Source organism: Thalia democratica, chromosome 1 (genome assembly GCF_965202585.1).
Source record: "Thalia democratica chromosome 1, ktThaDemo2.hap1.1, whole genome shotgun sequence".
NCBI lineage: Eukaryota > Metazoa > Chordata > Thaliacea > Salpida > Salpidae > Thalia > Thalia democratica.
The window spans coordinates 64,161,256-64,175,168 of NC_139165.1; the positions used below are offsets into that span (position 1 = coordinate 64,161,256).

General features: G+C 24.1%; 1 protein-coding gene across 1 annotated transcript in view; it reads left to right on the plus strand.

Moving 5' to 3' along the window:
- Positions 1-2,136: 2,136 nt before the first annotated feature.
- The window catches only part of LOC145838004 (cAMP-regulated D2 protein-like), a 34,020-nt gene continuing 22,243 nt past the window's right edge, over positions 2,137-13,913 (plus strand). Inside the window, exons 1-8 of the mRNA XM_082945523.1 lie at positions 2,137-2,263; positions 3,697-3,923; positions 8,433-8,656; positions 9,641-9,779; positions 9,886-10,067; positions 10,239-10,416; positions 11,767-11,922; positions 12,264-12,455. Of these exons, the coding sequence (XP_082801649.1) occupies positions 2,137-2,263; positions 3,697-3,923; positions 8,433-8,656; positions 9,641-9,779; positions 9,886-10,067; positions 10,239-10,416; positions 11,767-11,922; positions 12,264-12,455 (1,425 nt within the window). The remainder of the gene's footprint in view (positions 2,264-3,696; positions 3,924-8,432; positions 8,657-9,640; positions 9,780-9,885; positions 10,068-10,238; positions 10,417-11,766; positions 11,923-12,263; positions 12,456-13,913) is intronic.

Sequence of the window (13,913 nt, forward strand, 5' to 3'; positions counted from 1 at the left end):
TTTTTATAAATAATGTTTTTTTCAAATAAGTTAATATAAAATTTTGAAAAATCATTGTTATAGACACACCAATGAGATTTAGCAAAAAAAAAAAGGATTATTCAATTAAAAGTTTTCAAGTTAAGCGGGAAACTAGAAGGACGACGTTGAAAATTTTGACAGACTATTAGTATTCTGTAATAAGTCGGTTATACATCTCGGATTTTCAGTCAAAAGTAAAATTATACTTTAAAAACTACTAAACAATAGACAGTATGAAATTAACAGAAGGTCAAAGTAAAGAAAAATTATAAATTACAAAGGGTCAATAAACAAACAAATCAAATAACAGGTTTTATTTGCCTTTTTTTATATCTAAAACGAGTGTACTTGAAAACTATTTTTTAAATTTTCTAATCTTCTTGTCATAAATAGTTTTACAGTTCAAGTCAGTTATTTGAGATTTGAAAAATTTCAATAAGCTTCTTATAACTTTTTGATGTTAGTGTAATTATTGAGAGCCGATAAATATTATTTTAATTCAAAACAAAAAATAATTAGAAGCCACATGAATGGTAACTTTAAGAAATAATTAAAACAGTTAACCACTTTATGCACTGAAAAACCTTTCACATTACATTACTGACAGAGAAGTACTGTGCAATCTAGACTATTGTATAACATTTATTTATTAAGAAACTACCATTGCTGTGGTACAATTAGTTCTGTCAATGAACAATATCCAAAAAATGTTAGCAAAAATGAAAATAATTAAGAACATAATGAACACGTATTTCAAAGTTTATAAAAATCGTTAAAGAATTTTTCCAAGTAGCTTAGCTTGTTTTGAAACTTTGGGGATCGTTGACTTAGTGCACAAAAACTTTTCAAAACTACTTGTTCATAATTTTCTAAAGCTTATACACCAATAATTAAAACTGTTTTTATTCAATTATTTTATTTTTTGGTATTCGGGTATATGAAAATTCAAGACTATGAGTTGTTAGGTAACTTATGATAATTTTTCAACCGATTATTTAACATGCATGTATCGTAGTAGATAGAGCTATAATTTGCTTAATTATATTTAAATTACTTAAACTAATAACTATATACCTAATAATAATTATATTAAGGTATTAAAAGTACCTATACTGGTATTTTACTAAGCTGTGTTTAGCTAACTTTTATAAATATTTTGTTTATCGCCAACTTTGGGTAAGTATGGTGTAAATACACAAATAAAATTCTACAACTTCAGTAATTTAAAATTGTTTAATAAACGGTAACGAAGAACTAATTTATCTAAAGGTTGAAAATAAAAATCAGTTGAACTTTTAAAATCAGAAAAAATAATTAAAAAACTTTGTGATAATCATTTTTATAATTTTTATGTTTAAATAGAAAATTACAAATTTACTCAAAATATATAAAACAATTATATATTTCATAATTTTTAAAAATCAAACGGATGTCTAGCTAACTGCTAAGAATTTAATTTTTAACATTTTTAACATAAAAAATAATTTTTGTCCAGAAGACCTTACTTCGTGTTTTATTTTTAAGAAAATTAAATATTTTTTCATTTTATTACGTATATATACATTAGTTATTTTATTTTTACGTGTTAATCCTTTTTTATTACTCTTGTGTACTAAATGAATCTTTAGTTTAAATTAAACACTTTGTAGGAAAATAGAAAATCTAAGATTCATTATTAAAAAAGCTAAATAAACTAAAAATAAAGTTAACTACATACTTCACAAAAACTTTAAAATTAATCATTTTTTTTTAATGTCAAACGTTATTATAAATATTTATTTAAAAGTACCCTGACTTAAAATAATTTTTTGTCAGTTTAATTGAAAATCTAAATGAAAATAGCTGAAAACACAAAAAACGATATACAAATTATACGAATTTTGTGCAAAACAAACATTCGTTTCATGTGGTTAATTATTTTTTGCAAATCAGTATTTATATTGATATGACGACAATTAGTTGCTTCTTACATAAACTTCAAAGAACATTAGAACTTTATTCCAAAAATGTTTTTTTAAACAATATATTTGTTTTTTTATAAATTTTGTAAGTTTTAATAGTTTCTGTAAGACTTTTATATTTAAATAAGTAGTAAGTAGTTTTCAAAAAGAAAAGATGTCTAAAAAGTTCCTGTTTCCATTTTTGATGATTCTTGTGATGATTGGCACCATAACTATTGTTTTGTATTTTACAATGACAGGTGCCGAAAAAAGTATTGAAAATAGATACACTATTGTTCAAAGTAAGTTTTTGTTTTTTTTTAATCTTTTTCTGTTATACTAACTAATATCTTATTTACAAAAAACAGATGAAACTCCTTGTATAAATGCTTAAAATAAGTTTTTTTTGAATAAAATTTTAATATGGAAAATTTAAATTTAGTTTAAAACCTGAGAACAGTTATCAAAAGGTATTAATAGTAAACTACTTAACTACTTTTTGAAAGCTACAAATTTATATATTAAATTTTCAAGGTTCAACTTGTATAAACAACAAAAAAACTATTTTCATTTTATTTTTTAGCTGAAATTAATTTATTTAATAACAGCTCTTCCAAAATCAGATAACGTTTAACCGTGTTATATAAAATTAATTTTAGTTATATAATATATTAAGAGTTATATTCATATTCTCGTGTATTTAATTTCAATTAAGTTCTAATAATCTAGACATCGTATTAGTTTTAATTATAAAGTTATGATTAAGATAACGATTGATAAGTATTAATCAATAAGTTACTTTAAAAAAATGATTAAAAAGTTTGATTGTTTTACTTAAAAAAAACAAATTAGTAGACTGTAGAATTCTTTGTACAACTGTTTTCTATTGACGAATAATTAAGGTTGTAAATTTAATTATTTATTGAACATAATAAAGAAACAGCGCAAAAATACTTGGTCAAAACCTGATATATAGAAAGACCACGGTCATCGAGCTACACACCACTTTTTTACCTTAACTATTTAAGAGGTTATAAAGATATTTTCCGACAATAAAAGCTTAAAATTGAAAAATTAAACACGACACTTAACTAAAAATAATTTAGCATCAAAATTAGTAGAAAAAATTTGATAAACTTCAATTTTAGGTGCATTAACTTATTATATACAGTAAAAGCTACAACCAATGTGTTATTAGAATAAAGAATACTATTTTTAGTTGTTTTAAACTAATAAAATTTATAACTTTTATGTATATACAAATAATCAACTAAAAAAAATTAGGTCATGTTAACAGAAAAAAAATTATAACACTTTAATTGTATAATTTAGTATTATCTTTACTAAAAAAAATAAATGATAAAAGTAGCAAAGGTACTACCAATTTAAATTTAAAAAGTAATTTATTAAAAAAGTTATTAGAAAAACAAAACTTCACTTAAAAATTACAAAAATAATTTAAATAAAATAAAACATGTTAATTCTTGTTAAAAAGATTTGTTTATTCCTTAAATTTGATTACAATGTTTTTGCTTTATCATTCTAAGTACTCAATTTTGCTTGATTTTTTTGCTTGCTATATACTATATAGTATAAAGGACTAATAGCTTCTGGCATCAAATGTTTTTTTTTCTCCAAGTTTTAAGACCGCTTTTGTAGATTACTACTAAAGCAATATTAATATTTATTAAAACCTAGTAAATTCCATTAAATAAAAAGTCTACTGATAAAATAGGTGAGACTTTAGGAAGGATTAAGGGTCTAGAACTTAGTTCAGGAGCTTCGGTTTTTTACGGGCTACCATTCAGCTTACCACCAGTTGGAAATTATCGATGGAGAAACCCAAGACCTTGGACTGAAAAATTAGCCAAAGAAAATGAATTTTTCGATGCTACTTTCAAAAGGCCTGCTTGTCCCCAGCTGTGCTCCTTGCCTTCTCCTGACTACACATGCCCTTATGAGGTATATAAATTAAGGACTACAAAACCATTAAACTACAAGTAGAAGTATGATTGTTTAATTACATGATCAAAAAGTATTAAAGCCACTAAAATGATCGGGAACGGGTCTAAATTACACGAGGTTACTAAATTGCACGAGGGGACTAAATTGCACTAGAACAAAAATGCACTAGAACAAAATTGTACTTAGCCAAATTTGCAGAGGCCCAAATTGCACGAGGGAACAAAATTGCATGAAGACGGTTTTGCACCAAGGGTCAATTTTGCACGAGTTAAATTTTTACACGTGAGTAAAAAATTACAAAAAAAAAAGTTACTGACCGAGGTTAAGGGTTAGGGGTAACAGTGATAGAAAAAAAAAACTCATAAAATTATTATAAAAAAAGAAATATAAAAAAAAAGCTACCGATCGAGGGTAAGGGTTAGGGTTAAGAGTGATAGTAAAAAAAATTATAAAATACAAATAAAATTAATACAGTAATAAAAAAAATAATAACCCGTGCAAAAATGTTTCCGTGCAAAATTGTCTGCTCGTGCAAAAGTATCTTTGTGCAATTTTATCTTCATGAAATTTTGTGCACTCGTGCAAATTAGTCTTCGTGCAATTTTGTGCAATCGTGCAATTTTGTGCACTTGTGCAATTTTGTTCCCTCGTGAAATTTTGTACGCTCGTGCAAATTAGACAGCTACCCAAAATGTTCATAAGTAAAATATATAAACTACAAAATAACAAAGTTTTACTGAAGTTCAAAATTATAGTATTATAAGTATAAATAATATATATATATTAAAGTAATGACTAAGCAGTTTCTAGTTTGATAAAGTGTTTTAATGCTATAATCGTATTTAGCTACCTATTAAGGGTAATTCATAATTAATTTATTTATTTTTCTAACTTTACAATAAACTTTAACAGAACCTTTTTATAAGAAAATTAAACTGTTTTATTAAAAAATTTGTACCCAAACACTTATTTGATACAAAAAAGGTAAGTTTTGTAATAAAAACTGTTTTTTTTTCAAGATTGCTAACTTTTGTGGTTTAAACAAAGTAAATCTAAGGTATATTTGTTTTAACACTGAAATTTTTCCAAATTAATAATCGTTTCAAAGCAAAAAACATAACGATTAACTTGTTTGTTTTGTTTGATACACTCAAATATTTATATTAAATGTATAAAACAAAAACATAAATGTTTAAAATGTTTACCTAAACCATTAATTGCATTAGTCATAGTATGCTGTTGTTTTTGCTAGGAAAATAAATAAACTTTTTTTTTAATATTATATTTCAGTATTAGTTCCAAACTTGTTTTTGCATACAAAATTGTACTATGATAATAAACTTAATTTAATACTTTAAAAACTTAAAAGAATTAAAAATGTTTTGAAAAGTTATTTATATAGAAAACAATATAACGGAATACAAAAGTAATTATAATATAAATTATGTGTACGACTAATTTAGTTTTTATTTAGTGTAATTTTCTATTTTATTTGGACCTGTGTAAAAAACATTAAGTACATTGATTTTGATAAAAGTTTAACGCAAAAAACTTACAAAACATCTATTTAGTTTTTGGTTTCGATTTAATTAGATCAGCAACAAAAAATTTTAAAACCATTAAGTTAGGTTGTTAAAAACTTTTTATCATTACGTAATTTTATATATTAAGTAGCAGTAAATGATATTTTGAGCATCCCTGAGTACACATAACTAATTTAATAACATTATGAATTTTTTTTTCAAATGTTATTCGACTCTAATGTTTAATAAAAACTTAAAAAAGGATAAAAGTATACAGTATAATTTTTTAACTATATTTCTTCCAAACTTTTTGATGCAGTTTGTTTTATGTACAGATTCTGTTTTATGTATGAACAAAAATATACTATACTTTCTTCAATGTGTTACACTAAATATAGTTTCTAAAAAACTGTTTTTCATAAAAAAAAGAGAACTGAACATTAAAACCCAGTAAAAAAATAACAGATTGCTAACATACTTTTTTATAAATTTAAAGAAATACTTTAAAAGAAAACAAATATTGGCAAAACATTTTAAATCACTTGTAAACTTTTATTTTATCTAATAATCATAAAAAAACTAATTTTAGACCAACTAATTGTACTTATTTTTATTCTTTGTACTAACTGTCTTGTAATTTTAATAATCTTTCTGTCAAAACATAATAATCGAGAAATGACAAAATTAAAACAATATTGGAGTCAATAAAAGTTTTCCTTTTATTTTAATTGAAAACTTGCATACTGGACACTAATTTTCTCATAAAAAATACTTACCGACATTATTTACTTACAGTAGCATTAAATTCAAAATATTCTTTAACTTAGCATAAAAATAGCATGGGCAAAAATATCCTAAAAAGTTATGACAACTTTGAATAAAAGCATATATTTTATTTTGCTAAAGTTTAGGGACCCAATGTGAAACTGATTTTTAAGCAGAGATCTTACTAATGATTTTTCTTTAAATCTAACGGCTCTGAAATTTAGTGTTTTTGTATAACTGTTCAAAATATAGTTTAATCGTTTGCTTACAAAAGATCCTAGTGAAATAACTTCACTGGAATATAAATAAAAACAAATTGTACAGTAATCTTCCTTTATTGTACCAACATATGTTTCTGTGTGTTAATGAATCAACACACTTCAAATGGGTTCTGTAAAAAAATAATTACTGTAATGAAAGAATAGAAGCATAGAATAAAGTGGGTGTGTACATGTTTTTTATTAAAATAAAATAATTATTACAGATAATAGTTAATAATAGGTAAAATACTTAATATTAAATCTGACTGTTATAAAACTATATAATATTTGTAATTATTAAGTGTGTTTTTGTATATAAATTTTCAAAACTAGACGCTGCCTGACGATAAGATGTTAAAAGCATAGAGTTACATACACTATGTTGACAAAAAATATAATATACTAATGTTAGGATTATAATTTTTTAATTACGTAATTATATACCAATAAATAACAATAAATTAAAAAAAAAACAATTACACAAGTTAACATCCCTAGTTCAAGCTGGTAGAAAACAACTGTATTTTTTAGAGGTAAAAGCAAACATACTCATATAATAAATTTTCAAAAATAGTTATCAATTTGTGAACTTAGTGTATGACAATTTGATTATAACATCGTATTAAAACTAACCATTTTACTATTTCCTTTCTTGTATATCGATTGTGTGTTTCATTTTAAATAATAAGTAAAACAGTTGTTTTGTTTGTATTCAGAAGTTTAAGTTTTAAGACAGTTACTAATTTTCTACCCAAAAGAGGTTTTGTAGGTGATTTTCTTAACATTGACAAACAAAAGTTTAAATAAGACTTTTTAAAACTAACTAAAAGATTGAAATTGAAAACCATACCATTGCAAATGCTCTAAACATATTTATATAAATTTTCTTGACTGATAAAATTTAACTGAAAAACTAGTCTTGTGGTAGAGATATTTTTAAACTATAAACCTTTTTTTTCAGTTATTTCAATACTTATTTATATTATAAGTGAGTCGAACAACAACTACCGATTTTCTACGCGACAGTCTGTGACCTAGTCTCTTTCTTACTATAACTTATTATTTAAACACAGTCATATTTGTATCAGTCTAAATAAGCAGATATAATTACCTTAGTTCAACTTATCTGTTTGTGGGTATACGAAAATAGTCTAAAAGTTAACGAACACTAAAAATTATTGACTTCTAATAAGGACGTAACCTAGATGTCGCTTGAACTGTTGTTGATAGTCGTGTATGATGATGGTTAGAAGCATCTTTATTTTGGTCATTGTAATAAAAATATTGGTATTTTTAGTTAAATTTATAAAAAGAATATGGTTAAAGAATTAAATAGTTTCTTAGGAATATTTTTAATAAACAGAGGTGTATGTCAATTTTAGTGCCCTGTTCGTTTTATAAGCTAATACTTTGGAATAAGGTCTGACACTAGTTTTATTTTACTTAAATATATAAAGTATTAACTTTTTTACTTTAAAGAGTTTTGTACTGTTCATTAGTTTGTTAATGTAAATGTTAAATAAAAACTGTTTGATATAGACATGCTTTTAGTTTTAAATAATTTTTATTTTTATTTAAAATTAAACCATTTTATCATTATGAGTCAAAAAATTACCTTTAGTTTAATATAAAAACCTATTTAGATTGCTAGAATACTAACATTGTATTTATTTATAGTTTTAATTTAAGTCATAGCATAAAACATACGAGGAATTTGAAAAATTAAAAATTGTAAAAAGTTCAAGAAAAAGTTTTTATAACTTTTTTTTAGTTTTGTGAACTATATACAAAGAAAATTTCAATTATTTTTAATTAAGTTACTGCTTTACAAATAAGTACTTAATATTCAGCATAACTTTATTGTTTAGTAGTTTTTGATCTTATTGTTATCTAAAAAAATTTATGCGAAAAAAAGATTTCAGAACATGCTAATATAACTAATTTAAAATACGTTATAGCAAAGTGAGGATTGTCTGCATGTTACAGTATACACGCCTAGTTCACTCAACCAAATAATTGACAACCAGTACCAACAGTTGCATTTAGAAGGGAAAAGTAAACTTGCAGTAATGGTTTTTATTCATGGTGGAGCTTTCATTAGCGGATCAAACTCTATAACGCTTTATGATAGTCGATTTCTAGCAGAAAAAGGAAATTTGATTATTGTGAATCTTAATTATAGGTAGTTAATGAATGTTTTGACTTATACTCGCAAAGTATTTTAGTGTAACAATAATTTGTAAGTAATATTTTGTAGCTATTCAAGTTTTTAAGACGGTATATTCTTTGTGAAAAGACAAGACCGTCTTAATAACAAAATTTTGATTCTTTATTAAAAAACACTACCAAGATAATAAGTGTAATTTAATTCTTAAATTAAAATAATTTACAACTGTTTTCTTTTAGCCTACAATTTTTTCTTCACGATTTATGTAGTTTTTACTTTTTTAGTTTAATTTGTTATTCTAGCTGTGATAAGTCATAATTTACACTCTAAGGTTATTTAAGAAAAAAAAAGCGCCCAAAGTGAAAGTTTTCAATGTTGCTTTGCTAAACTTATTTTTTTACTGCTCACAAAACAAAATAGTTACCTCTACACTTTCTTTTACAGTTTACTTTTTTTGTTTTAAAACTTATTTCATGCACATCTGAAAATATTAAAAGTTATAGTGGAATTTAATAAAGGTGTAAGTTTTTTATCATCGTAATTTTATCCTTTTTATTTTCATTATGATCTTCATAAAAACATACACTTAGTTTTGTAGGATCAATGGTTTAGAAATGACTATCATTTTATTATTTTAAATTTTTAGATAAATATTTTCTATGTTTTGCTCTGTACTATCTTCTAAAAACTAACGACAAGAAAACCTTTAAATGTAACAATACTATGTAAATTGTTTTTCATTAAGGAAAAATCTTATACAACATTTTAAGAATATTCTGTGAAAAAAGGTAATTTTTTTTTCGATTTACATCCGTTTAAAAAATTTTAAAACACCTGTTAGTACTTATTTTTTGAGTTTTTATTATCGGTTACCTTCAAAAACATGTTATATAGGTTTATAGTTTATCAAAATCTAAATCTTTTGTAAAGTAGCTTTATTTAAAACACTTATACTTGAATATAACTAATAACAAACGGTAGTATTTTTTTATAATCTAGATTAGGACCTTTTGGATCTTTTTACCAAAACGGACCGGGGGAAGATGATATAACGGGTAACTTCGGTTTATGGGATCAAGTTGAGGCTTTAAGATGGGTACAAAGCCATATTTCTGACTTTGGTGGTGACCCAAGTAAGGTTATAAATTAAAAGTGTAGTTTTTTAAGAACTTTGTTTTGTTATTGCAAACTTTTTTATTTTGGTCTAAATTAAAAAGTATACTTACAAAAACTAAATATACTAGGTTACAATATTTGGTCAAAGCGCAGGTGGCCAGAGTGTTTTGACACACCTGGTTAACAGTTACAGTGAACCGTTGTTCCAGCGCGCCATAGCCCAAAGTGGTCCTTTCGGAATTACTTTTAAAACAAAGGAAGAAGCACAAACTACTGCAAATAACTTTGTAAAAGAAAATGGAAAATGCAAGTTAGCTCAATGAACTACCTGGTTAAATTTTACATAATAAAAATGTTTTAAGCACAAAAACGTATCTATAACAAAATAAAGGAAGTTAATAATGTAACAGTAGTAAACTATCTTCTTTTGAAAGTTTTACATGAGTATCTTTTTTTTTCAAACTGTGTTAAAATAAAACAGCGTTAATGAAATGGACTGCCTGAGATCGTTGACAATGAATGAAATACTTGAAAGTCTTGATAATTTTTCTATACTTGGTCAGCTTAATACTAATTCACTTTCACAAGTCGCTGAGCCTTGGGCTTTTATTATCGACGAAGATATTGTAAAAGAACAGCTTTATGAAACGTATTTAAAAGTTAGATACTACATTAGAAATAAATATTTTTATAATAAAGTCTGCATATTAGTTTAATAAAGTTAGAAAAATTGACTAAAAATCGTTTTATTTGAAATAATTTAAAAGTATTTGATGCAACGAAATTAAAAAATAAAACTTAACAAAACGATAACTTAATATATCAAAAAATTCTATCTTTATCTTAGAATAATCAGCAAAAAAAGCCATTAATTTGGGGCGCTACTAGTGACGAAGGAATGTTTTTTGTAATAGAGATTACTCCAGACCCTATTCCGGATCAAAAAACGTTTGAACTAATATTAAGACTAATTTTTCCAGACGAAGTTGTTGGAGAAATTATAGATCACTACGACTATAAGGTTCAAACTGTTTTCTTTGTTTTTATTTTTGCAAAATGTTTAACGCCATAAGAAAACAATTGTAGGCAAAAAAAAAAGATTGTAAAAAGTAAAGATCAACCCGATCCATATCTATTTAGTTTGAAAAGCGTTAGTCAAGGTTTTTTAAAGTTTGTACAATAAAAAAATACTATAAATTTTAAACCAAAACATTTTGCAAAGACACATGTTTTAAATAAACCCATAAGCACGAACAAATTAGAAATCTTTAAAAAAAATTCCTAATAGTATTGTTAAGATTTAAAAAACACGTCTTAAATTTTTTTGTTATTAATATAGAAATTAAAAATACATTAAATAACAATTAAAACGTAAATTTTCAACTTGCACCTAACTGTTATATGTTTTTATAAATAAACCAACAAAAACATTTCGAATGATTAATTCATAATCATGTTGCTTCTTTATTTTTTATGACACAATAATACTTATTTTTGTTTTTTTTGTGTTCTGTTTTAAATTTCAACAAAAATATTTCAGTATTTAAAAAAATAACTAAAATACTTTATTCAATCTTCTATCACAAGCTGCTATGTATGAGTCCATAATAGCTAAAAAACTAAAAAAAAGCTATGTATTTTATGTGTAATTCAACACTAGTTAATTTGAAAGTTTAAGTTTGTCCGGTTCTGATAGATTACTACTTAAAAGTAAAGTTTTTATAAGAGATTGACCAAATTTATAACTAAATTAATATATTACGTACTTGTGGTTATAAAACTAGAAAAACCTTTCTGAAAGACTCTGTTTCACAAAATAAACCTTATCAAAAAAAAAAGTAAGTATGTTTTGTTTTGACTAAAGTATTTAAACATCAAATGGAGTATTTTTTATTTTTATTTTTCGTTTAACAATCGAAAAGCTAAATAAATTACACAACTATAAAAATAAAACTTTCCATTTGTGTTTTTATAAAAACTGTATAATCAACAAAATGACTTACAAACAGTGCACGGGTGATGATTGTGACTGGAGATACCCGTTCAATGATGTTGTAACTGACTACATGTTTGTTTGTCCGGCCAGATATACATTCCTTCAAAACAGAAAAAGTCTCTCAGAAGACCTTTGGTGGTATCAGTTTACACAAGCATGGTCATTTCCTGTACGTTAATATAGTAAACTGATACATCTTAAAAAATTGTATCAAACATAGTATTTCATCTTTTATTAAAAGTAACACCGTATACTTGTTTAGAATTCAATTATTTACTAATGTAAGTTTTCAAAATTTTATTGATTCATGAATTTTTAATTATTCTCCTTGAATGCAAGTTGGGACCGTTACTTTATTACCCTACTCTTTAAGTACATTAAAAGTAAACAGTATTTTTTCTTTATTAAATTTAAATTTAAATTTAAGAATAAAATTTTATTTTTAAAACTAACAAATTCTAATAAAAAAAAGAAGTGTTTAAGTTGTTCTTACAAAATAAAAAAATTTAGCAATTTTGGGAAGAGTTTACAGAATGCTACGATTTGCCATGCCATTCAGCTGACTTACCTTATATATTTGATCTTGAAACACTAACAGACTTTAGATTTACTGAAGAAGAGCGTAAATTAACAAACGTAATGGGAAAGTATTGGACAAACTTTGCTAAAACAGGAAATCCTAATCTTGGAGAAACAGATCAAGTCTGTGATTATACTAACTTAGTTTTATTGAAAAATATTTACACTGTTTCGCTTAAATCTATTTAAAACTTAACATTAAATGTTTTTATTTAAGGATTAAGCGATAATAAATTCATAAGATAACATTCGGAACAAATAAATATTTTCTTATATCTCAAAATTTAAACGATTCATCTAAACAAAAACTTGTAATAATTTAGTCCAGCTCTTCCTAAACATAAAAAATTAGTAAATTAATGAAAAATTTAATGAAAAACTTAGTGTACAAAAAATTATTCAATACTTTCTGATTTTTTCTGTTGATATACCCCAAGCTTCAACTTAAAAATATTTTTTTTTAAGTAGAAAATTTTGTCTAAACAAATTTTAAATAGAATAAAAGTATTTTAGATGTTTTCAAAGTTTATTATTTTTGAAAAAAATAAAACTATGTAAAAAACACTAAATGTAAACAATAAATGTATGTTTAATGAATTCAACTCATAAAATTTCGGCTTTTTATCTATTTTAAGCTTTGTTACAGATAGGCATCTTAACAAACTAAATCATATTGATAAATTTTTAAGTTCCTAATTTTTTCTCAGTAGTTTTAAACATTATTTCATAAACGTCACTAACAACAGTAGAAAACTAAATGTTTTAATTAAGTCTAAAGAAGAAAATACAAAACGTAGGTAAAACTTTACTTGACAACTTTTATAAAAAAATTTAAGTTATCTTAAAATTTTATTAAAAAAAAGATTTTTAAAACCAACGAAACCGAAAATAGAGGTTTAATTTTAAATCATGAGGTTGTTAATTTATACCAAAACTACAATGTTTACTTTTTTTTCTAAATTATTAACTCTTTAGATAAATATATACTCTATTAATAAAATTAGTAAAAAATTTAACAATAAACAAATAAATAACTAAATTATTATTTGATAATTCTAAACTTTATATTTAATTACAACAAGGTTACTGTTTAAGTACCTACTTATTTTCACTCTAGCATGAACTTATTCAGATACTAAATAACAAAGTAATATTAAATACCTTCTACAATTAAAACAAAAAATTGTATATTTTGAAATAACAGTATGAACAGAGAAGTAACTATATATATTTTTTTATTATAAACACAAATAGTATTATTCTCAGCTACTTAAATTACGACAAGTAATGTTAAGAAAGTTTAAATGCATTAGCTAATTTACAAAATACGATTTTACTTAGATTGTTAGGGCTAAGTATTTTTTTTTATTGAGCAAAACATTACTGTGTAATACTAATGCTTAAATTAATTCGTGTGATAAAAAGTGTCAACTTAAATCATTCTTAATTTGTTTAGTTTGAAGTTCAAAGTAGTTTGTAATTTAAAAATTTTGTTTAGGAGAATGATGTATGAGTTCATTTTAGTATAGTGACTTTTCAACGTGATTGTAAAAACAATGTACGTTTGAACAATTAAAAAGT